At 56.3% G+C, this 25498-nt stretch overlaps 1 protein-coding gene across 2 annotated transcripts in view; it reads right to left on the minus strand.

Annotated features, from left to right (window-relative positions):
- Window positions 1-25498, minus strand: part of SDK1 (sidekick cell adhesion molecule 1) — an 888974-nt gene that overhangs the window by 33549 nt on the left and 829927 nt on the right. For both annotated transcript variants that reach the window (XM_047713403.1, XM_047713402.1), the window contains 4 exons: window positions 10841-10956; window positions 8714-8900; window positions 7011-7148; window positions 446-607 (listed from right to left, as the gene is read on the minus strand). In XM_047713403.1, coding sequence (XP_047569359.1) covers window positions 446-607; window positions 7011-7148; window positions 8714-8900; window positions 10841-10956 — 603 coding nt within the window. The remainder of the gene's footprint in view (window positions 1-445; window positions 608-7010; window positions 7149-8713; window positions 8901-10840; window positions 10957-25498) is intronic.

Below are 25498 nucleotides of genomic sequence, written 5' to 3' on the forward strand. Positions count from 1 at the left end.
AAATTCACTAATTTGGGGGGTGCCTGGTGGCACAGCTGGCTGGGCTTTTGCTTTTGGCTCAGGTCATGATCTCAGGGTTGTGAGGTTGAGGCCTGAGTCGGGCTCCATGCTCAGTGGGGAGTCTGCTTGGGTTTCTCCCTCTCCCTCTGCCTCCAACAAAAGTAAATAAATAAACCTTTAAAAAATTCACTTGTTCCTTCCAAGGCTTTCCAGAAAACAGCCCCGAACATTATGTGTTTAAGACCTAGGAATTTGCTCATCTCTGTTTAACAAGTCCATCTGGAGAGGTTGGTGCTGGCACGAGCTTTGGAAGATAACCCCATTGCCGAAAGACCTCTGTGTTTCTACCGCTCTGGGTGGTGGGTCACCACCGCCCGGGCTGCTGAGAGGACAGGCCCATCTGGCACGGCAGTGGACACGGGGCCCTGGGTGGAGCTCCACTTACCCTCTGCTGGCCCGGCCGTGACGTTGGCTTGCAGCTCGGGCCCGTAGGCGATGGTCCGTGCCTGCACGCGGAAGAAGTAGGTGACTCCCTTGGTGAGATCGCGCACCTTCAGCCAGCGGCGCCAGTTCCCCTTCACGTCCACTGTCACCACCTTGCTCACTCCTGCAACCACCGAGAGAGAGCAAAGGCCAGGAGGGGTCTGGGGTCAGAAGCGCCAGGAGTACCACCCATGTTGCCATTACAACAGTGACGGTGGCCCCAACTTGCAAAGGAAGGATTTCTTACAATTAGGAGGAGTTAAGTGGTGGTAATGGCCAATTTTCAGCACAGATAAGTGTAATTAGTGTTCAAGTCTGATAAGTGGTGCTAGCAAAGGGAAGAGCCAGCCTCATGGGGTGACGCAGGGAGGGGGCCCACGAGTCCCACCTCGTGCCGGGGAGGCTGCCCCCCCATCCTCCCGTGCCGGGGTCAGGTTCCCCTCCCCACGGACTCTGAGCCACACAGCCTTGTGTCGCTTGTGTTGGTGACTCGGAGCTTCCCAACTCCGGAGAAGAGAGTACAAAAGAAGATGGGCTTCCCCTAAAAGCAGTCTCCAGCCGGACTGGGTTGGCCAACCTGTGGCCTAAAGGCCCCCCAGCCACAAGTGAGAACTTGGTCCTTGGACTTGGAAGCAAGGATGAAGAAAGACCATCACACCAAATATCGAAGCCCTGATTCAAACTAGGAGGACAGATAGACAACAGGGCACGACATAAATGAAGTGAACATGTTGTTGGCTGTATTCTGTGTAATGAGAAAATCAAGATTTAACATTTGGGGAGGAAGACACATAGTGAAAATTATATGATTGCAGCGTTTTCCTGGACAGAAATGGGGCTCCCTGGTTAATTAAGTTTGAAGATGACGTGTTCAAAAACAGTCTCGTAAGCTCCAAGGTCAGGATTTCTGAGAACTTTCACCCCATGCGTGTCTATGGGGTGTCCCTCAGGGAGGAGGAAAGGGCGCCCTGTTCTGACATTAGCCAGCAGAGCTGGCCAGGAGAGCAAACAGACTGTCCAGGGTGGCTGTGGCTGGGCCTGCCCTCTGTGTGGATGGCTGGTGCTGTCCCCACCCTTCATCCTTGTGTAGCCTTGAACTCAGAAGAGCCCCACAAAGTGTGTTCTTTACTACAAAACGGGTTCACCCTTCAAAGTCGTCAAAGCCAATGTCTCTTGTCCTACAGTTGTCCCAGTACCTTCTGGCTGGTTCACTGTTTTCACACCATGCCTTGTACAGAACATTGATTCAGCTAAATGAGTCTCTTCCAGACTATTTCAGAAGGATTTTTACCGTGTTTGAGTGACCTCTGAATCTGAGGTTTCTGGGTCATTTCTGCCCTGAGAGGCTGCCCTCCTCACCTTACATGGCTCAAGAAAGGGGTTTCAGGACGATAGTTTGCACACACAATGACCATCATTGTAAATGGGTGGGATCTTCTTGGATATAAAGTTATTCTGCATAGCAGCCCCCCTTTTTAATTAACAAAAGCCTTCCTTTTCCCCAGAGCAGAAACAAAGCCATGTGCAGATTTTGTGAATTCCATCCCACTAGGAGGTAGAGCTGGTCCGACCTCCCCTGCATTTCAACGATGTCAGAATCTTATTTATTTAGTCAATTTTTAAACCGTGCCCTGCACTACAAAGCCCTGGGGTGCAATCACATAAAATACTACCGTTTAAAACATTAAAAAAAACCCCATAAAAGTAGCTCTGCCATAAAATCCGTTCCCCAAGAACATGGCTCAGGCTCTGCGTGGCTTGGTGCTCCCCACCGTGACCAGGGGACTGGCCCTGGGGAGGCGGGATGAGGCGGGCCTGTCTTCTCGATGGAGTGACCCCCGAGGCCCACTGGCAGGGGGAGGCTGCTGGGCTTTCTGCCGCCTTGGCCCGGGCTGGTGAGTTTGCCTGCGCAAATCCCAGGCACCACCCAGCGCCTGGACCAGGAGGCAGAAAAAGCAGTCTGTAGAACCACCACTACTCGACACCACCATTTCACAGCCTCCCCCATTCTTGATGGCACAGACGTGTATAAACTCACACGTCATGTCTTCTGCGATCTTCGCAAGAGGGCCGGCATTCCTGCAGAGTTCGTGGGACTCTAGCCCTCCAGGAAAGATGCCTGAGGTTTTCATTACATTGGCCACTCCATCTCTGGGGCATCGGGAAGAATCAGAAATTGTTCAGAGACCCACCTGCTACTTTGATGATTCCCTGTTGGAAATCTGGATCCAACGTGAGGGCAACAGGGGTTGGGTTTCTCCAGGAGACCCCCACTCTAGGGCCCCGCACACTGAGCAGTTTGGCCAGCTGCTGCCCTAGGGGAGGGGACCCAATGAAGACTTCCTGGAGCCACAAAAGGAGCCCCCCACTCCCGCCTGCCCCCGGGAGAAATGGAGCTGGGTATGGAAGTGGGACAGTGAGGGCTGGACGAGCCTGCCAGAGATGCAGGGCAATCTGACCTCAGCAAGGCACAGGACACCGAGCTGTGTGTTCGTCATCACTGCCTTCTGTTCAGCCCCTCTGGCCTCATCCCTGAGCATCTGGTCCTTTTCTACTACATAACAATACACACCATTCTGTGTGCAACTGAAGTTCCTCTTGCCCCTCGCCAGCCCCAGGTCAAAATGCCCCAAAGGACCCAAGGCTAGAGAGAGGTCACAGGCAAGGCTCTGCCCTTTCCTGGCCGGTGTTCTCTGCCAGGACTGGTGGCTGCGGTCTGGCCAAGCCAGGGATTCTGGCAGATGCCGTCCGACCAGGCGGGCTCACAGTGACACTGATGTTAGTGGGGAGCAGGGGCACCCCAGAAGGTCACAGGGTCAACCAGGGCAGCACAGGGGTGGTGAGCTCTGCTCTTTGGGAAGAGCCCGTTGGCTGGTGGCCAGGGAAGCTGGAGGACAGGGGGACGACAGGGGCGGCCTGTGGCTGGCCTCATCCCCGGCTGGAGCAGGGGTTAGTGCTGTTTCAGGATGGGGTCTGCAGTTGAAACGGAGGGTGCTCTGACTCGTGGAAAGCCTGGAGCTCAGTGGCAGCTTCGGTGTTTCCTGTCACCAGCCCCAGGCCTGGGCCAGCCACGCGACGGAGTAGGAATCATGGAGTCTGGGATGTGCCTGAGCCACCGATGTGGTCCAAGTTTGGGAGTCTGGACGGTTTGCTCTTGAGTGCCCTGGGGACCCGAGGAAGCTGTGAGCCCCGAGATTCTGGAGAAATGCGTGAGCTGCCAAGCTCTCCTCCTGCCCTGACTTCAGAGCGGATCACGCTCACTGCCGAGGCCAGGAAGATCCAGGTGGGCAGAACCAGCCCTCCTGACACAGAAGAGACGATGCCAGTGACCCACAGTCTTATTACGTGTGGGAAGAGATAAAATGGTGCTTCCAAGTGACTCCACGTGCTGTCACTCGAGGGAGAAGGGCAAGTGCCACGGGTGTCCGGGAAATGCTTGGATGACCACTTGGCACGCTCCTCTCTGCAGCCTTCACGCATGTTTACTTGCAGAAGTGCAGGCATTCCAGACGTTTCCCCATCATGGTGGCTCTCGAACCGGCCTGCCCCAGTTCAAACCCCTCGCATGTCCACAATACCCCCTGTAGCCCCGGGCGGCCATCCCAAGGGCTCGAAACCTGAGTTCTAGGGAGACGTGAGTAAAAGCGGCCACTGCACCCTGCAGCCGTGGGAGGAAGCGGACCAGTGCGTGCAGGTGCTTCACACAGGCCCGGTCTGTAGAGTGAACTACGCCATTGCACCTACGATCACGGGCATGCACGTGGGGCCGTGTTTACAGGGAGCATGGAGAAGCCACGGGTCAGCCGCGCACGAGGGACCGGAGTGTCTAGCTGCGTCATGTGAGTGATGCCGTGGTTGCTGGACCACAACCTGACCACACCAGAGAAACCACATGCAGGATCTTCTCCCTGGAAGGTGAGGCGAGGCTGTGGGTTCAGGCACATGGAGAGCCAGCGGGACTCTGGGACATCGGGACGGCGGAACTCGGGGGACAGAAAAGCAGGGCCTGCCGTGGCTCGCGACCAGGCGGGGACAATGGCCGTAGTCTTGCTTGGACAGCAAGTACTTTTTTACAAGACTCGGGGAGCCATCCTGGGCGCCAGGTCAAGGGGTGCCTGCCACGGAGTTTCTAGAAATTCTGCAAACCCATTACTGCCCTGATTTGGAAAAGCCACTTATCTGAGGGAGCACAGGCAGACTCAATGTCTTGGTGAGGAGGTCGTGAATCTTGGTGATCCTTTCTCCTTTGTGGCACTAGTGTACAATGTCTGCAGCTTGGTCTTACGCCGTGAGTGTGTGTGCATGTGTGTACACACCTGGGCATCTGTGTACACAGTACTGGGCAACAGGATGGACAGTGTCCGGACAGTGTCCAGCGGTTCTCTGCCCTTTGTCCAGGCACTACAAGCACACACAGATGTCTGGCTCCTTCTGATTTGTGCCACTGGGACCCTGACCCCCGCCACGCCCTGGCCGCCTGGTCCCCAGACAGGCACCCGGGTCTGAAAGGCACACAGCAGGTGTGACTGGACCCCCGCGGGGCCAGGGCTGTGCCCTCTGCCATTCCCGAGCCACATTCCTGCCCGGCCTCTACGATTATTCAGCAAAGTGCATCAACCGTGGGAGACTCTCGCTGCATGTTTTTGTGTCTCTGATTTGGGGTTGATGATGCAAACGTACCGCTGTTTACTGCAAGCATTTCTTCTTTCCTAGCACTTCATAAAATAACAACGAATCTTATAGTCAATAATGGCGTTTTAGATTCGATGACATAAAATCTCGTGCTTAAATTTTCTTCAAATCAACCCCCCGTTTTACTTGAATGTACTTATTTTATTTTATTTTATTTTTTTAAAAGATTTTATTTATTTATTTGACAGAGAGAAATCACAAGTAAGCAGAGAGGCAGGCAGAGAGAGAGGAGGAAGCAGGCTCCCCGCTGAGCAGAAAGCCCGATGCGGGGCTCGAACCCAGGACCTGGGATCATGACCTGAGCCGAAGGCAGCGGCTTAACCCACTGAGCCACCCAGGCGCCCCTTGAATGTACTTATTTTAAAAGGAAACTTTTTTATCATGGTTTTAAATGGAGTGCCAATATTATTTGATGTGTTGGTTGTATTTTTTCCTCCTAGACATTAAATAATCTGTAATGGTTACAGTCTGGTGGTATGTCTTACCGGGGCAGCCTGCCCTGGGCTGGTCTCCCTTTTCTGGCCCGGTGCTGGGCACACAGCAGACGAGGAACAAAGTCTGTGGGGCTCTCCGAGAGCATGTCAGCCGTTAGTGGGGAGGAGTGACGGGTATGCGAGAGATTAAGGCAGTGCCAGAGAGTAACACAGCAAGGACATGGCTGTGCCCCTGAACGACCGAGCCCATGGCTACTCCCTTCACTTCCCTCGCTAGGCGGTGGGCAGTCTCCACCGCAAACGCACACATCCCCCACCCCCACTCCTCACCCCAGACCCCCAGTTCCAAGCCCCTTGCCAGGTGCTGCAGTGTCGCTGGTCTTCCCAGGCCTGAGCCTCTGTGCTGGGCCACGACCCCTTCTCCCCAGAAGCTTCTGTATCTTCTCTTTCCATCTCAAATTTATCTTTATGCCTTTGTCATTGGGTCTCTCAGGCTCCTCTGTGTGCAAGTGTTTCCTCTGTTCTCCTTAGAGGGTCTGTACTTCTGCTGATTGATCCCTGGAAGTGTGAGGCTGATCAATAAATCTTTTCATTCCACGGTGTTGAGACTGTGGTTGTAGCCAGAGAGGGGCCTGGTGTGTGTGGGCCAGACCCTCTTGGGCCCTGCTGCTTCGGCCCTAGTGACACGGCCCTGGTGACCGGTCCCACTGCTCTCACGTGACCTCCTCCCCACTCCTCAGGCTTGGCCTCAGGACCCCGGGCCCCAGCCCAAGTGGCCCATGTGCAGTGGAGCTTCCCCAGGAAGGCCTTCACCTGGGGCTGGGAGCTCGGTGCACCTGGGTCCTCCCAACACTGGTCACCCTCACATCGCGGACCGTTTGCGGGTGTGTTGCTTCTCTCCTCACTAGAATATCGACTCATGGACTCAGGGAAGGAAGGATCTTGATAAACAGTTGGGTGAGGAACCCTGCTTCCCCAGTTCTGTGCGTTCCCGCATCTAGAACAGTACTTGGCATGCAGCAGGTGCTTAATAAAGACTCGAGGAAATGAACGCGTGAAGGGTATTAGCAGAGACACCTCTGAGGACGCTGGGGGCTCAGCGCTCCTCCTAGGATGTCCATGGAAGCTGATGGGCCTCTGTGCTCCCTGTGCTCCTAACAAGTGGTGCCCTGGGACACAACAGTAACAGGAGAACTTGGGTCAAGTGGTGAATGTCAAAGTTGTCTCATCGTAAGTCAGTCGGGAGAGGGCTGTGCTGGAACCCAGAGCGCGGGGCTTCTGGTCCCGGCCCCGCCCATGGCTCACAGGCCTCTTGAGGTCAAGGCTGCCCACTGTCAGACTAGGAAGTGGCGTGTGTGCCCCAGTGAGGCCAGCTGTCCCCACGCTCCCCTCAGGCCTCACCTTGGACTGGTGCTAAGGGCTCATAGACCACTCGGTAGCCCTGCAGGATGCCGTTGGCTGCTGCCGGTTCGCCCCATGAGACGTTAAGCGTGGTAGAGGTTATTTCTGAGAACGCCAAAAAGCTGGGGGTCCCGGGAGCTGGAGGAACAGAGCATAAAGGGACTTTCAGTCAGGCTGCTTTATTGGTCATTTACATCCACGTCTATGCCTCCGCATAGGATAAAAGGGTTATTAGATGTTATTTTCAACTCAGTAAGTCTCCACTCTCTGGAATGAAAAGATTTATTGACCATCTCTGAACTTCCCAGGATTAATCAGAAACCGGGACCCTCCTGAGAAGAGCAGAGAAAATGACAGGGTTTAAACGCAAAGGAGCTTGAGAGACACAGTGACAGAGGCGTAAAGAGGAATAAGACAGGCAGACGCAGAAGGAAAGGCGGATAGCTTCTGGCTTTGGTTCCAGCAACTGAGGCGGCTGGAGGCCCCGCCCACCTCCCCTCCCTCACCTGTGGGTGCAGGGGGGCCCTCTAGAGATCCACCTTGGGGCTGGGGAGGGGGGGCCCAGCCAGCCACTTTGGGCCGGAGAAGATGCCTGTGGGCCAGGAGGGCCAGGCATGGGGTCAGGTACAGAGCCTGCTCCCCACCCCCCTCCCTGGGTTCTGTGGGGTGTGTTGGGGTCCAGACTGATTCCCAGAATCAGCACATGTCCTCTTGGCTGCGCTCCCACCAGTCACCCTGTGACCTGCCAAGTCCTCGGTACCCCGGGGAGTAACAGGTGACCCAGCTTGGATTCCAGAAACGGCCCCTCCCGGCTGCTGGCTGAGGCCCTCAGGAAGCCGCCCTTGCCCGTTGGCCAGTCATCTGGGAAGGACACGTGATGCTCGGGAGTCCCCGTCTCCAGGAGATGAAGCACCTGGTAGGGTTCACTGGCTGAGCGCACGGACTGCCGGGAGCCCGGCGCAGGACTGGTCTCCCTGGCTCTCCTGGCCTTACATTTCCTGGGTCCCACACACGAAGCACCTCTCAGAGATCCCCAGGACCAGCTGCATTTCCTGGGAATTCCTGACCACTTCTTAAGTTCTCCAGGCTGCTTGGGAAGCTGAGAAGTGTGGGAGAATGACCTGGAAACACTGTGTATGGGGACGGGGTGGCAGGCAGGGTGACCCCCGGCCGCACAGAGTTCTTGGGCCCGGCTGGTAGCAGAAGTCTGGAAGGTGGCAGGAGCCATTTCCAGTGGTCTGTAGCCTGGAAACCCGGGGAGCACCTGATACCGTGGCCTGGGCTCTGTGCACAGGCGCTGGTCTCCCAGTGGTGTGGATGTGCCGGGGCTAAGACCCCAGTAAGAATCTCCCTGAGGGAACCTGATGGAGGCCTGGGTACAGACGCAGAGTCTGCCTGCCCTCCGCGATCCTAGAGGGTCCCAGGGAGAACACGCACCACTTGAAGCCCTCTCATGGGTACCGGAGGCTGCCACACAGCAGGCAGAGGCCAGGCCCTGGGGGAAGGAGATGAACTGAGCCCAGGCCTGCCTCTCCAGAAAGCACCCAACACACAGCTGCATGTTACAGGTCAGGCAGAGCAGAGAGCGGTGGGGACAGAGAGTGGGGCCCGCTGTTTCAGCTGGGTTTGGGGGCAACTATAGGTTTGGGGGAGGAGGGGTGCCCAGTGGAACCCCAGGGGAAGGAAACACATTGTGCTCCTACCGGCCTGATGGGTGCGCCCCTGCCGGGGGTCGCTCTGCGGCCCGTCTCCCGCCGCATTGAAGGCGGAGATGCTGACCAGGTACTGGGTGTGGCTGGTCAGGTTCTTCAGCTTCAGCACGGTCTCCGGCAGGAACAGAACCTTCATCTTTTCTGTTTCGTTCTGGCTGTCTGCCTCCCAGTAGTAAACCTGTTGGAAAGAGCCAAAGGTTGGAGGCAGGCCGTGGGGATGGGGTGGCAGCCCCGTTTTGGAGCTCATGGGGGAAGAGGCAGGCCCAGTAGGCAGGACTGTGGGCCTGAGCCCAAAGTCCCTGGGTGGGGCCACACTGTGGCTGGGAAGGCAGAGAGCAGGGGAGAGGGAGGTCTGAGCCAGGGTCAGGCAGGGGTTCCTCAGCTGCTACTACAGTTTGGGAAGCCAGTAATTTGTGTTTCTGAGTTGTCCTTCCAGATTTGGAGCTTTGCCTAACTGATCACGGAAGTGGCACTTTCCTCCAGTTCCCCGTGAATGCCTTCCCCCTTTCAGAGCTGGGTGCTTTTGTTTATGGCCTCTGCCCCATTCCTCAGTCTTCTGGACAGGAGGAGATGGACCGTATCTGTCTCTGCTCCAGCCTGTGCAGACAACCCGAGCCTCAGCCCTGTGCTCCAATGGCAGGCGGACACATGAGTCTTCAATCCGCGTGGCACGAAAAATAGCCAGGGGAGAAACCAGGTTGGGTTCAGCACTGTGGGGAAGGCCCCGTGCTTCTCCCAGATGTATTTCCCCTCCCCAGCTCATATGTGCTCCTGGGTGAATAGATGCCCGAGTACAGTGGCTGGATGAGGTGTCCAGGATCGCTTCCCTGGACAACTGGCCTAGGACCACCGCTCTGTGCCAGTGCCAGCCCGGCTGCCCAAAAACAACACCCATTCGTGGATCCACCTTGGCTCTGCGGGCTGAAACCCAGCCAGGCCTTTAGAGCCGCTGGCCCACAAGGCAGCCGGCTGCAGAGCTGGGGAGTGCCTCCCGCGTGGGCGCGCACCCTGACCGCGGGCACTGCCGACTCGGCCCGGCAGGGGCCAGCCTCTGCTCTCCCAACTGCGCACATCCGATCCTGCACTTGGTCAGGCCTTACTAACTTGAGATCGATACCCAAGTTCGATGTCTTTATCATTAAGGAAATTAGAAAACATATTTTGGACATACATAAATAGCATCTTGCCTCTAAGCTCACAGGACTTCGCATTACCTCATTCATCACTGTAACAGCCCTGCCGTGGAGGAAGGTATTTATTTTCATCAAACACCGACAAAAATCATTTTTAAATGGACATTTAATTGGCCCAATAGTCGTCAGGCAGGCTGGCCCACAGAAACCGATGACTGACCGAGCTGGGCCGGCAGAGGGGAGGCGCGGGGGGGAGGGGGTTGCCGGGGACAGCCTGGGGCTGCTTTCTTTGGGGTGCTCTAGCTGGTTCTTCTGAGTTCTCTGCACAGATGTGGCCTTGTAGACAGGCGTGGGGGGCTTCCTGCCCGCCGGATGAACCTGCTCTGAGTTATCACCCATCGGCCTGCTGCCTTTCTTTTGCCCCATGTCCGAAATGTTTAGCTAATGTGGAATCCTGAGTCGAGTGTAGTGGTTCTCAAAGTGGGCTTCCTAGGAACCCCCAGGGAACGTGTGAGAAATGCAACTTCTTGGACTCCCCCACCAGACCTCATGACATATCCAATAGAAACCCAAGGGCAGAGCAGGGCTGGAAAACCTGCTCTTCTTTAGGCTGCTCCATTTTACTCTTAGCAGAGATATTGGAGGCTCTCAGAGTGGGTGGGTTCCCACCTGGAAGGGTTCCCACCCTCCCTGGAAGGGTTCCTGGCTGGGCCTGGGAGGGAGGGGCTGCTGGGCACAAGCCAGCTGTGCAGGGCACCGGACCCCCACCCCCGAGCCCAAAAGGCAAGGTCAGGCTAAGCCTGTTCCAGCTGCTCAGGATTGCCTGTGGCCTTCTGGGCGGACGGTCAGCTGATTGTCTGCTGGAAAGACACAGAGTGTGGCCGGGGTTCCAGCAAAGCACTCGGGAGCTCTGGGGATTGAGGCCACTTATCCTGGCCTAAAAGTGACCTGGAAGGAAGAGTCAAACCACGCGAGAGAGCATTGCCTTGTAGCCCTGGATGTTCCCATTCTGGCTTTCTAGTGGCGGTGGGTCCCATGAGACCTCCAGCTGGCTGGCCGTGAGCGGGGTCACCTGGATGTTCTGCGGAGCCATGGCCGGGGCTGAGGAGAGAACAGCACAGGACAGAAGCTGAGGCATCTGCTGACATGTGCAGGGCCCCTAAGTCCAGAGGGGGCTGCCTGAGAGTCTGCCCAGGCCGTCCAGCTTTTATGCCAAGGAACCCTGCAAAATGTTCCCAGAATCCCGTTTAGAGATGCATAAAATACAGTCTGGACAATTACAGAGGAAACGGATTCTACTGAGACACAGTTGGCAGAGTGTTCATAAACAAGGGTCTGATCTGCTCGTCTGCGTGCCTCTGGAGTGGGACGCGGGGTGGTGATGCCAGGCTGGGCTAAGGGCTGCTGGGACATCAAGGTGTGACGTGTGCGGGAGGATCTGTGGTTTTAGCACCAACCGGGGCTCGACAGGGGCGTTTGGGGGCCTGTTGCTGAGTGAGCGGCGGGTCCTGCAGGCCTCGGGGCTGTGTCGCTACGTTAGCAGTGGAGAGAGGCACTGCGTTTTGGATGGAACATGGAGAGACTAAGGCATTCGTGTGCCCATCCCAGAAATCTTATGCTGTGGGGCCCTGTTCCCTGGGGCTGCAGACTCAAGGCTGCCCCCTAATGGGGTCAGGAGCACAGACTGCCCTGCTCCCAGTGCCCCTGCTCCAAGGGCCCTTAAGGCTCCAACACTGAGGATCTGGTCCTCCTGCCCTGAGGGCCACACTGTGCCTGGTGAGGTGGGAAGGACACTGAGGCCGTCGGCCCCTGGGAAGCTGGGAGAGTGCAGAGAGCACATGCGTACATGCAGAGCCTGTCTCCTTTGCATCCATGAGCTCTGCGCCGTTTCTGAATTCCTTGCGTGATGGGCCATTCTCTGCTCCCCGGGGAGCTACTCCCTTGTCCTGCCTGCCAGTGCGCTGCCCCAGCGGATCTGTGCTGGGCTGGACCCCGGGGCCCCAGGAACTGTCTGGGGGCCTCGACCTGTGGGCCCAGGAATATTTCCGGAGACGACACAACAGCTGCTGTCCGAGGGCGATGGCCCCGCACACACGCTCTCGGGAGAGAATGACCTTCGAGAGTCACCCCGTTCCCCCCACCCCCATGTAGAATAAAATAGTAATTAACACCCACTCAGCCTGACACTGACTATTTATTTTGTTCTAACTGTGCGGCTCCCGAATTATCGCTGCCCACCCTGCCGTTAATGGAAATGTTAATAACCCACACCAGGTTGTTGTGACAGATGCTCGACCTCATTATCAGAAATTCTTATTTACCGCTCCATTAAACAACAGAATCACACAAAAAAACAATTCAATCAAAACTAACTGGAGGAATTTTAACAGCCACATTAATAATCCAAAACATAAATAAAGTTAATGTCTTTTGCATGTTTGCCATCGGCAACTCTATCGCAAAATTACTGTTGTACAATTAAAACGTGAAAGGCAAAATTGAGCACGGCCATTACCCTGGCAGTGGGTTAGAACCTTCTGTGTGTGGCCCCCCTGCCCCCACCCCGGGGTCTCCTTCCCAAAGCCCGGGCTTTCGACTGTTCTCTGGACGTGGAGGTCCACAGAAACAGGGTTCGAGGCGGCTCCCAGAACTCAAGGGCCATGTGCATCTTGGCTGGGGTCGTCACATGCTGGCCCAAACCCACCCACCGTCTTGTGCAGGGCAGCCAAGCTGCATGCACTGCTGTACCCAAGCTGAGCTGCTCTGATGTGCCCACCAGCTCTCCCGCAGCCCAGAGCTTTTGTGCCATAAAAATGCTGCGGGGAACAAGGACTTTTTTGATGACGACATGAGCAGGGAAGAGAGAAATGCGTGTAAACACACAGCGGAGCATGTCAGTTTTGAGGCATTATTTCCTTGGCTCCTGAAAGCATTTGAGTCTCTGTGCCGGCAGGACGACCCGACCTAGGGAGGCTCTGCTATTTACAATCCCAGATACAGTGCTTGTTGGTCGTTGCGGGTGTGCAGGGGGGTGGGGAGGTGCGGATGGAACTCCCGGTGAGCCCTTGCCTTCGTTCTCCCCAATTCACGCCCGTGCTGTACGGTAAACACAGAAATCAGACCTGGATGCTTTTTTAACATGCATGAAATCAGGGCTAAAGAGCATTTTCACAGCAGTCTCTAGGACATGCTGAGACACAGACTGCCCACAAGCAGCCCCGAGAGCTGGCTTGCCAAGGGGACACCTCGCGTCAGGGCTGAGGATCCCGCCGGGCTGCTGGGAGCTGGGCCTCTGCGGGGGTGGGGGGGGGGTGGGCCCTGCTACCCTGGCCACAGAGGCCACAGAAAGAGCGAGCTCACAGAGGAAGCAACGGAGGAACTTCGGGGCCCTTACAGATTCCTGCACCCGAAGAATTCTGGAATCTTCTGGGGTTCTGGGTGACTGCATAGGAAGGCCCTGCATGCAAGCTCCCCAGAGCAGGAAGGGCAGCGCTCTGTCCACCTCACACGACCACTGGGCCGACATGCTGCCCCAGAGTAGCCAGCCAGCAGCTGCCACAACCACGTGGCTGTGCCCGGCTCAGTCTTAACTTGCTGGTGAGAGGAGAGCACTGGCTCACGGCTACCTAATTCTGTGCCCACCAGGTCCTGAGTGGACCTGGTCGCTCCTTAGGCCTGAGCTGTAGACCCTCCCTTGTCAGCATTTAAGAGCTTCTGCTATGAGGTCCGGCCCCTGGACAGGCCCCACCCTGTGCTCTCACCATGGAGAAAAAGAGATGACAGTGGTTGCCTGCTTGAGAGAGTCAGGGAAGGGTTCTATCCTGCAGGAATTAACTGTGCAGACTCACCCACCCATTCAAACTACCCACTGCCTCCGAGGAAGGGTGCCGCAGCCTGTGATATCTCCCTCCCGAGGGGACCACATGTCTCCCCTTCTGACCCCAGTGTAGTCAATGACAGGGGAGCAGTGGGGACACGGGCAGGAGTGGCGCAGGCCACCTTCCAGCCGAAGCTTCCAGAAGGTCCCTGGCCTTCTATCTCCGCTTTCCCCACTACCACCTGAGCAGCAGTTCCCCTGCGGGGGCTGACTCCTCAGTCTGTGTCTTGGGGAGAAGACGACAGGGAGCAGGAGAGACACAGTTGGCCGAGGAGAACAGGGAACATGAGAGAGAAATGGCCGCTGGTGATTAAGCCGCTAGGACTAGGTGACTGGTTGTCGCCACAGTGTAATGTGCTGACATTTTCCTGAGTATCCCCCAGGCCCTAGGCTAGGCACTGAGGGGTGGGTGGACACAAAATGCAGCGACACGTGTAATAAGAGAGAGAAATCGCAGTAATCATGATAGAGCGTGTAATGGGAGGACATGTTCAAAGGGCCATGAGAAGTCATTTCTGGCTGGGGGACACAGGGTCTTTCCTGGAAAAGGGTGTTTTTCAATAACGGGGAGGATTCGACATGTGACTATGGGCCAGGGAAGCGAGGGCCACATAAGGGGTGGGAACGGGAAGGGCAACAGGGTAGGGTATCTGCTAGGGTCACATCGGACAGATGGTCATCCAGGTGCTAGTGGCACCTGGGGCCGTGCTGGGCATCTGCCAGTGCTGAACCATGCTAGGCCATGTCAGACCATGCTAGATCATGCTGAGTCATGCTAGGTCATGGTAGGCCATGTTATATCATGCTAGGTCACACTAGGCCACGCTAGATCATGTCAGATCATGCTAGGCCATGATAGGTCATGCTAGACCATGTTAGATCATGCTAGGCCATGCTAGGTCATGTTAGATCATATTAGACCATGCTAGGTCAGGTTAGATCATGTTAGGTTGTACTAGCATTTTAGATTATGCTAGCCCATGCTAGGCCATGCTAGATCATATTAGACCATGATAGGCCATGCTAGGTCATGTTAGATTATGCTAGATTATGCTGGACCATGCTAGGCTATGTTATGTTATGCTAGGGCATGTTAGACCATGCTAGATCATGCTAAGTCATGTTAGACCCTGTTAGGCCATGCTAGATCACGGTAAGCCATGTTAGACCATGCTAGATCATGTTAGATCATGCTAAATCATGTTAGACTATGCTAGGCCATGCTAGGCTATGCTAGATTTCTTTCACTTTCTGTAACCCAGGGATTTATTATTTGGGTAGAACAATTTTTTAACTGATACCTTGAGGATCACTGTTAACATTTCAATATAACGAGACAGGTATTTGTTTGATATAATAAAAAAATTACACATTCATCAGTTCCCTTTAACTACATCACCATTTTTCTGGCCAAACATGCTCTCTGATTTCCTGTCGAAGCAAACAGGAAATAGAATTCTCTAATGTAGTTTACCTTCTTGGCAAACTCTGCCAATACAATTTGTTCCTCTCGGCCAGGATACCTGGAGACAGACTCCAGCTCTGTGTAATTATCTAACCTCTGGGGCCTTTGCAATACAGAAAGGAGGCTTAACCAGATCATAGTTCTTCAGCTCAGTGGGGGGCAAGTCAAGACCAGAGACAGAACAATGACTCAGTGCAGGAACGTGGGAAAGGAGCAGAATCTCAAAAGGTGAGCTGAGCCCAGAAACACAAAAGTTTGGTGCACTTCTGGGGCAGGGGCACAGCCCCCAGAAGGAAGAGAGGAGAGTCACTGTTGTCACCCAATGTCAAGTCCAATGCCCGGGGCCCTGTAGGAGGCCAGGCAGCTGCCAGGGCCGCCCAGAGAAACTCCGGGTCTGTAAACGAGTGCTCAGTTCAACATCATACTATGATGTTTAAAAAAAGCCTATAACAGATTTCAAAGTGAGGCGATCGTGTTTTATAAATCTGTAATGAACACAAAAGACATGGATCACCCTTTTCTCAAGGGGAAGCCCCTGCTCGCCAGAAGCCTGTAGGGTCTTTTGAAGAGCGAGCTCTCATCTAGTCTGCAGCTGCTGGAATCATGGTGACCCAGCAGTGGGGTGTGACCAGGGCGCTAAGGGCGGCACGGGGGTGCGTATGCAAGCCTTTTGTCTGGGTTCGCCTCACCCCCATAACCTCAGGAGGCGGGCTCTCATTGCTGCCTTTCCTGCATGGGAAGACTGAGAAGGGCCTGGCCCCGGGACTTGACTCACACCGCACTCGACGCCAGACAGCCCGGTGTCTAGCACAATGTGTGGGGGAGGGCGGGGGATTCAAGGCCACGTTTCTAGGTTCCTGGAGCAGCCACTGCAGCCCAGCCCCATCTCACTCAGCCCGAGCCCCTCACTTGAGCTCAAATGCCCATCTTTCTTCCAATCCCCTCATTGCTGAGCGGGAACTAACACAACTCTCAGGAAGCTTAACAAGAAAAATCGGGAAGCAGGTCCCTAAAACTGTCTTCAAAAACAGTCAGTGTCATGGACTCCAGGCTATGAGGCTGCAGGTGGGAGGTCATGGACAAAGCCCTGGATGGTGAGTTTAGGATCTGGGCTCAGCCTGTGGGACTTGGGACACGGTTCAATCTCTGAGCCTCAGTTTCTTTTGCCAAACAGGAGAAAAGACCAGACTGAACAGGTCTCAGAGGTGAAATGAAATAAGTTTTGAGAGGATGCAACTCGGTGGCCAGCAAGAAGGTGGCACTCTGTAAGGCGGCCTGAACAGAGGATCTTCCTCCAAGCTCATTTGTTCAGCAGGTGTGGACAGTGTCCTGGGCCTGCTTTGGCTGTGTCCCCATGGGGACTGTCAGTAGTCACATCACTGACATGTTTAAACATCCGTCCCTCCTCTCAGTTCCTTTGTGGGCCAGGAGCAGCCCACATGTGTCCTTGACACTCTACCTTCCACAGCCTTGGATGCCGGCATCCTGATGGCTGATGGTGGTGATGCTCCATGGTCCCGCCTCCTGCTACTCACACCCTCCCTTGTGTGATCCCCTCCTGAAAGCACGTGCTTCTGACCAGCAGAATGTGCCAGATGCGGTAGGTGGTGGCCCCATGACTGGCTTCCAGGAGACTGTGCTTCCCCATGGCTAGTGCCCATCTGGCTGGCCCTCTGTCCTGCCCTTTCCCACACCGAGGGAGCCAGCAGCCATGCAGGGAGACACCCCCTACAGAGGCTCGCCATGGCAAGGAGCCCAGGGAGGCTTTTGTCCAACAGCCCACGAAACAGAGGCCTGCCAACACAAGTGGGCTTAGAAATGGCTCCTTCCCCAGTCCAGCCTTCAGATGAGACAGCCGCCCTGCGTGCCACCCTGGGCGAGACCTAAGGCAGAGGACACAGCTCGGTTGTGCCTGAACACCTGGCTCCCCCCCACGGTGGTGTAGCACATGCATGTGTTTTCAAGCAGCTGCCCAGGAAACATTTGTCACACAGCCTTTGATAACCAATCGATAACCAATACAGCCAACGAGCATAAGCTCCTCTAGGAAAGGCACCCAGCTGAGGCCCAGTCTCTGCACACTCTGGGCTCAGACAGATTGGCTTGAATTTAGTGTAGCCCCTATGCTAAATGCAGGATCTCACGGTGTTCAAGTGATAACCCGATAACCCACCATTATGGCCACGAGTGTTCATAAGCAGCCTGGACCCACCTCTGGGCTTGGCACCAATGAGCGTGCAGAGAAAGATGGTCCGGCCTTCAGACTGGTGGGTGTGTTGCAGGATTATGGGAGTCTGGAGCAGTGTAGGGGGTTGGAGAGTTTCTGCCATGGGTGCTTCCCAGCAGAGACAGGAGGAGGTCGGGAGCCCTCTGGTAGCACAGTCCCTGCCAGGTCCCCCCTCATTGGCAGGAGACACGGCAGTGAGAGCCACTCAAACAAGCCAGCCATAAAGCCTGCACCTGTTGTGGGGTTTTTCTCCTTGCCTGTAGAGTGAGTTTCCCACCAGAGCAAGACCCAGGCCCATAGGCCACGATTGGACTGGGACCGCTGGTGGTCTGTGCAGCGCAAACCATGGTCCTTGATTCACCAACCACATCATATGCAGTTTGTATTTGCAAAACTCACGATACAGGGAGGATGTTTGCTCTCATTCCATACCTTAGAAAACGGAGCTTAAAGGGACTTACGTTGTTTGTACCAGAAGGGGCTGGATTTGCACTGGGATCTGCGTAACTGGGAGGCTTGCTGATTGTCAAGGACAGGCGTCAGGGAGCTTCCCATGAAGGGCCGGGTAGTGTTTTAAATTTTGAGGGACGCATGTTCTCTGTCACAGTGACTCAACGCTGCCTTTGTTTGGCAAATTAGTCACAGACAGTATGTAAATGAATGGGCATCTCAATAAAACTCCATTCACACAATCAGGCACTGGATTTGGCCCATGGGCCTGATTTGTGGACCCTGCTCTGGGTCAATAACTCAAGGATATAGCACCTGGAGAGGTGAAGGTCCATGATCCATGTGTCAGCTCATCTTTGAACACCCACAAGCCACAGGCGTACTTGGAGATGGCTGGGCTGAAGCTGGGGGGTGCCCCAGCTCTGAAGACCGGCTATGGGACCGCTGCGTGGATGCAGACAGCAGATGGCACCCGAAGGAGGGTGGGGGCCAAGACAAAGGAGCAAGTGACGGTGCATTTGATGTTGGGGACTGCGAGTCAACAAATGGTGACCAGCTGACAGGCTGTGGGCATGAGGGCTGCAAGGTGTCAAGGCTGCCCCCCAAGGGTTGGCCTGGAATTTGGAGATGCATGGAGGCATTGCCACCGGAGCACATGGGGGAGAAAATTCAGGAATTGCGCAGGTCCAAAAGGCACCTAAGGGTGCAGGAATGAGGTAACCACCCCAGGAGAGCAGACAGACTGAGGGAGGGAATGGCGCCAGGGAGAGAGCAGAGGCTGAGCCCGGGAGCTGGGGGTCGTGCCACAGAGACGGGGCCCGGTGTTGGCCAGAGTCAAAGGAAGCAGCCCTGGACTTGATAACAAGGAGTTCAGGGCTTGGCAGTTCCAAGGGCAGACGCGGCAGACCCATGGAGCTAGCCCGTCAGCTTCTGTCCATACTCCCAGCGTCCCCAGTCAGTGGTGAGACAACACACGAAAGGAAGGAGGTTCTCAAATTCAGGAAGAGCTTGGCCGGGAAGGAGAGACACAGGCGAGGCCAGGCTCTGGGGAGAGAAGCGTGGGGTCGGAGCACTTCCAAATCCACAGTTGTGTCTGTATTGCCAGCAGCCCAGTGGCTGGATGTGGACGCCCTGTCCCCATGTGGCTGCTGACTCACACACATGGGAGTGATGCCTCTCTCATCCCCAGGGACAACTGGTGTTGTTGGCCTGCTGTCCACGTGGGGCTCTGGAAGGAAGACCCCTTGGCCAGCACGGCTTGACCCCAGACAGCCTAACCCACTTACAAGGCCCAGGCCAGGCTTCTCTCTCCACCCAGAGTGTGCGCTGCTCAAGGGCAGGACCTGGGCTTCTCCCTCCAGGGGCCCCTCCAGCCGCTGAGGGAGTGGGCGCTTAGTGGCGAGGTCTCCATCCACCCCCAGTATGGTGCTCAGAGGAGCGTCCTGAGAATCTGCCCAGCCCAGAACTTGGACTCCAGATGGCGTGATGTTTGGGATCCTTTCCAAATAAAGCATTAGGATTCGAATATTCTCCATAACCTTCCTACGCTGATGGAAATTAGGTTAATAGAAATGTCATTTATCTACTAACATTTCATCTGCTGGGGAAGGCAGTACTCTGCGCTGCGGAGCACATGGAGCAGGAGAGGGATGCCCAGAGCTGTGGGACCAGGAGATGCTCGCGGAGGCCGGAGATGCTGCTAGGTGGGAAGGGCCCCAGGGCCTGTTCTAGGAGCAAATTCTATATATCTCCCTATGAACAAGAGGGATCCACTGAGGGGTTGAAATCGGATTGGGGAAGAATTACTCATGCAGGGGTATGGAAGCTGGGGTAGTCGTGGTGATTCTAGAACTTTCCATGGGTCTCTGCTATAGGGCATCAGCTCACACCTGTGCCCTTGGTCTGTGACACTCGCGGCACCCCAGCACTGACCAGACTGTGGGAGCTGTCCTCCTTTCCTCTCACCTCTCCCAGGCCATGTCTGACTGCACTGACGGCTTAATCCTGGGTGCACCCCTGCCTCAGGCCTCCCCTCACCCCCTCAGCACCCCATCCCCCATGTGTTTGCAAGGGCTTTAGAATCAACACAGCTGCCTGACTCTGTTACCTCATTCCCCACACAGCCTCAGGACAGGAGTTCCTGGAGTCAGGGATGCTGAAGACAGCCTGGAGGAGGCAGCAAAGGCCGGGGCCATCCCTAGGAGCTCTCTCTGGTCTTGGAGGGGACAGGCAATGTGCCCACTCCCTTATCAACATCTACTGAGCCAGCTGGGGTCAGGCCCAGCGACACTGGAGGCTGCCCCTCTGTGGGGACTGTCTAGTCTGATCTCTGAAGCAATGACTTGGGACTTTGTGCATCAAGGGAGCAAACAGTGTGCTGTGGCCCCCAAGGGCAAGAAGGAGCCCCAGGAACCCTGGCCACCTCCAGGCTGGGTGACAGCCTCCGAGCACCCACGGCTCACCTGGGACCAGAGACAGCAATTGGCCTGGCCCACAGCAGGCTGTCACGTCCCAGTGGACACCCGCTACACCATTCATGATTGCTGGCCTGTAAGCCCTGTGTCTCCACCTACACACTGTATACACACTGCGTGGCCCACCACACCACAGGCGGGACCTGCTATGGAAGCTGTCTGTGGTTTTGATCCTGTCAGGACCCGCGTCCATTAGTAATTACCTGGAGATCGCAGTGCGTGATGCCGGGGAGAGGCTGTGGCCAAAGTGCCCTTGACTCCTGGCCTTGCACCAGGCTCAGACCAGCAGAGCTACAGATCCTTCTCTGGCCCCGACCGAGGCTGGAGCTGGGCCCTGCGTCGCTAGGGGGAGCTAAAATGGCGAGAAAAGTGGTGCCATTCCTCCCTCCTTCCAGCCAGCCGCAATTAAAAACTCCAGGACTTCCAAGAAAGGTAGAACCTGCAGTTCCTGGTAAGTTTCTTTTCTTTAAAAAAAGAGTCAACCAACCATTCCAAGATGCTCGCGGTCTTGTGAAGTGACACTCGGGCCCATTGTGACCCAAATGGCCCCTAAACCAACCAACGAGTAGAACAGTGCCTGATTCTTTTCCCTTTTCGGCAAAAGTTATTGGGGTCAAAGAGCAAAGGTCAAGACGCTTTCCACTGGGTGCAGGAGAAAGTTCTGACTCCTGCTCTCGGAGGAAGAAACTGTCAAGTCCTTCCTTTCCCTGGGGCGGCCGTCAGGCTCCAGCTGCTGTGGGTAGAGTGAGGACAAGCTGCTGGGGGGTCAGGGCTCGCGGTGACGATGCTGCAGGGACCGAGTTCAGCAGGTGACCCGCAGGGCGGAGCCGAGTGCAGCTCCAGCAAGAGGCGCGGGGAAGAGGTGAGGGGGGTCCGGAGAGGGAGGGCGGGAGAGCGGGATGACTGCGGGGTGCACTCTTCTGTCCCTTCAGAACATAACACACATCCCGTTCAACCCCAGCAGAATTTGCCAAAATGGCTAGAAAGTTCCTAAAAACGGCTGAGAAGTTCTGGGAAACAAAACCCAGGGCAGAGTGTTGTGAAACAGGAAGGATGGTGATAGCGCAGCAGCGAGAGGGGCTGGTGGCATGAGCGCCAAGTGGCAAGAACCCCAGGCCACGCCCCGGAGCATCGGGGGGACCAGTTGGTCAGAGATGGGACTGGGGCAGCGGCTGCGAGAAGCAGCCACTGAGAAGCTCACGTCCGCCCAGCACCGAAACGCATTCCAGGTGCGCTCCAGAGTTTCGGGAACCAGGGACCCACGACAATCTGGAGGACAAGCTGGGTACGTCCCGGGCTCTTGGACCAGAAGCAGACCCCGCAGAGCGATAGGTTTGACCACAGGAAACTCCACGACAGACAACAAAACAGGGAAACCACGGGCCCTAAGGGGGGTCGGACGTGATGTCCCTGATGCACACGGAGCTCTCACAAATGACCCCCAGGACACTAAGACCCCGCGAGACATGTCACCGTGTATGGTCGGGGCATTTAACAGCACGGTAGGGATGACAGGCCAGTGGCCAGAACACTAGTGAGATACACTGTCACCTAACAAGTGAGGCAAGAGCCCAGTGTGGAAGCAGAGAGGCCACAAGACCCCCATCCTGGTCCCCAGGGCACAGCACATCAATGGGTTTCAGTTTCTCCAAGCAAGAAATGCTCATGTCCTTTGAGCCGGGGAGTCTGCTTCTAGCATTTTCTCCCAAGGATAGAATCAGAGAGGTTATAAAGGATTTGCAACAGTGCTCACAGAAGCTTGATTTATGTCAGCAAACCCCTGCGCCCTGTGTCTGTGCCAGTCCCTCTCTCCCAGATGAACAGCAGGAGTAACCCCGGGGGCGGTTTGTGAAGGTTCTCCACCATCTGGACCCAGCCCCGCATCCGGTGCCACCTGTCTCACCTGGGGAAGGCACCCCCTGGCTCTGACCCCCCATTCCTTATACAGCAGTGAGCCCCACTTGCCTGCTCCCCCAAACTGCTCCCATGGGGATATTCTGGTGGCCCTGATGCTTCTAGCCCCAGACGAGTCTCCAGATAAAATCCCAGACTTGGCTTCCACCCACCACTGCCAGAGCCCAGTGCAAGGGGCAAGATTGGGAGAAGCCTCTGGAGGCCAGGAGGGGACATCTTCCCTCTCCCCTCTCCAGTGAAGTGCCCTGTGCTCCCTGTGGGGGTCATCCTCTGAACCAGCAGGGCAGAGAGAACGGGCACATTCAAAGCATCTGGGGGCTTGGCAGGTACAGAGGAGCCTCCTGGCCTCTTTCCTGAATGGGAGCAGGTATGGGCTGCACTCAGAGCCTCTGCAAACAGGTGGGCCCACATGGGTCACCTCATGCACGTTCACGGGAAGGTGCTGGAGGCGCTCATGGAGGAAAGCGGGCACAGAAGCCAGACCGGCAAGCACAGGAGGCCTTCAGCGGCCGGCAGGCACCATGCTGTGGCCTCAGGACAGACGGACTGCAGGGGCCTGGCTGCCCTGACCCCATGGGTCTGGCATTTGGGGGTAAAGTCCCAGCCAGGTTTTGCCTGGGCTTAATGCCTGTGGGACCACAGGGATGGGGAGGTTGTGGCCAGCCTGGGAAGGTCAATGTTGGGCTTGTCACCGTTGAAGCAGTGGAAAAGGGGGAGCAAGGGGAGCCTCGAAGGTTTGGTTGAAAACCCCCACCGGGCGCCCCTTGGAGCTGCTGCCGACGGCCCCGCTCAGAGCAACCGCCACCCCCAGACACCATCTGGGCTTCTCTTTCCATCGCTCACCCCCCAGCAGCCGGAGGGCTTTGGAGCATGCCCTGCTTGGGCACAAGGGTCATCCCATTTCGTAGAACAGAAAACAGAGGCTGGAGGAGTAAATGCCCCAGGATTGGTCTCAGCCCACTGCCCCATAACGCCCGTCCTCCTGCTCTCCTGCCCCACACAGGGCAAAGGGGCTCCTGACAGCCAGAGGGGCTGCTCCAAGTTCGGCAGGGTTCTGACCTTGCTTTCGGGGCCCTGGCAGAGAAACACCTGTCCAAGGCCAGTGACAGCATGGTCAGGCCAGGAGGTGGCCGGACCTCTCTTGGAGCTTCTTTTGGCCATATGCAAAAGGGACTGATGGCTTCCCTGGTAGGAGTGCTGTGAAGCTGGACCTTGTGAGCCCATCCTGCCCGGAAGCCTCCGTGGATTGCCTATTCCCCTGCGTGGTGATCTCTGTGATGGCGGCTTTTCAGGGCAGAGAGTCAAAGGGTGAGACCGACCCTGTGTTTCCTCTCCTGGAGCAAGACGGCTACCCCACGAGGCCCCTGCGCATGCACCCCTCCCCTCCATGGCAGCCTGCCTTTCCCCAGGCGCCCATGGCTCTCCCAGCTGATCACATCTGGGCCACGCATCAACCCCGACTCTGCGGGCTATGCAGCATGCCCCTCATCCTGGAGCCAGCCCGCAGCGTCTGGGCCCCAGGCCAGGCTCTGAACATCAGGTGTGTCCGGGCCAGCAGCTCAGGCCCAGGCCGAGCACTTGGCCTCTTTGGTCACTTCCTGGGCCAAAACTGCTCCTGGCCACCATCACCCTGTCTGGCCAGAGCTTTCTTGGGGTTGACACTGGCTTTCCTCTCCTCTGCCATGACCATCTCGGCTCTATGGATGGGCTCATCTCTTGGGAGAGGGGGCGCATTCTGCCTTTAAACCTGGACTGAGGCTCAGAGGGGAAGCAGGGCTAGAGGTAGGCGGGGGCTGCTCACCCTGCCTCACCCCTGGAGTGAGGGTGGCACGGCTGCTGTCCGTGTATCCCTGGGCCAGGCGCCAGGCCAAGGACCTGTCATTCTTCAGGCTCACTGAATCTTCGTGTGACCTATGACAGAGGTGCCTGGGCCTGTCGCTTCAGGAAATCGAACCCCAATTCACAGGGCCTCTACAACACCCCTGTCTTCCCAAATAAGACCACTCGGTACGAGCCCACCCACTCCAGGGGCCTTGGCCTGCAGAGTAGAGTCGGGGGGCTGCAGGGTCCTGATCCTGATGGGGCAGCTGGGATGGTGTCGATGGGGCGAGGGGTCCCTGCTCCGTGAGAACGGGGGCTGTTACCCCCTTCCCTGGCAGCAGGGGGTGTACGTGTGTGTGTGTGTGTGTGTGTGTGTGTGTGTGTGTGTGTGTGGTCTCTGCTTCTACAGCTCCCACCATCAGAGCAGCAAACAGGTGCTCTGCCTTCAGTGGTCCCCACAAAGCATTCAGGGTGCGATCGATCAATTTTTGACCAAAACAGAACAAGGCTCAGAACAGAAAGCCCTGGGCTTGGTTTGGGGCCAGTCACGTCTGCTGTGTTGTTTTGTTAGAAGCCCTTAGGTTTCTGGGGTCCCCAGATGCCTGTCCTTCTTGAATGGGCAGGGGTGATGGGGCAAACAGGAGCTGGGGCTTCTGAAGCCTCTGTTAGGGCACTTCCTGTGTGTCCCTGGACCTGGGGATCCCCACCCCCACATGGCACTGCCTGCTGTCATTTGTCTCCGGTGTCCATGCTTCCGAGCAGGGCTGCCGGCTTCCCTCCTTCCTGTCTAATCTGTTCTTGTCCCTCCCCCCACTCCTTCCCCACAGCATTTACAGGCAAACCATGGAGTCCTAAGGACGGTGGGGTGGATAGGAGGGGCTCTCCGCTCTGTGGAGCACTGAGCACAGACAGACCACAGACCGTGAGTGCAGAAAGCTGTGTGTGCAATGTGTTCTGGAAGAGAGGAGGGAACCCCAGCTCTGCCTGGAGAGAGGGAGGAGACGGCTACATCCCGGAGGCATGGAGGAAGCCTGCAGGGGCTGGAGGAAGCCTGCAGGTCCTTCCAGGACCGGGAGCAAGAGCAGGGACTCTAGACGACACAGCCGGTGTCTGTTCCAGGGGATAGTGGCCTGGGAGGCCTGGAAACACAGGCAGCCGCTGATGTCATTGTCCCAGGGCAAGAGGGCAGTCTTCGCCAGAAAGTGGGGGCCCATCCTTGAGTAGCATATGTCTTGAAGGCCAGGATGTGGGCTCCTTTTTCTAGCCCTGTAGTACCCGGGACCCTGAGAACACAGAGATGGGCTTGGAGATCTCAGTGGGGACAACTGGCACAGCAGTTATGTACCATGGCACCCCACACACGGTCTCTCACCCCTCTCTGATGCAGCTCTGGCCACTGGCACTCTGCCATCCCT

Source organism: Lutra lutra, chromosome 18, assembly GCF_902655055.1.
Source record: "Lutra lutra chromosome 18, mLutLut1.2, whole genome shotgun sequence".
In the NCBI taxonomy this organism is placed as follows: domain Eukaryota; kingdom Metazoa; phylum Chordata; class Mammalia; order Carnivora; family Mustelidae; genus Lutra; species Lutra lutra.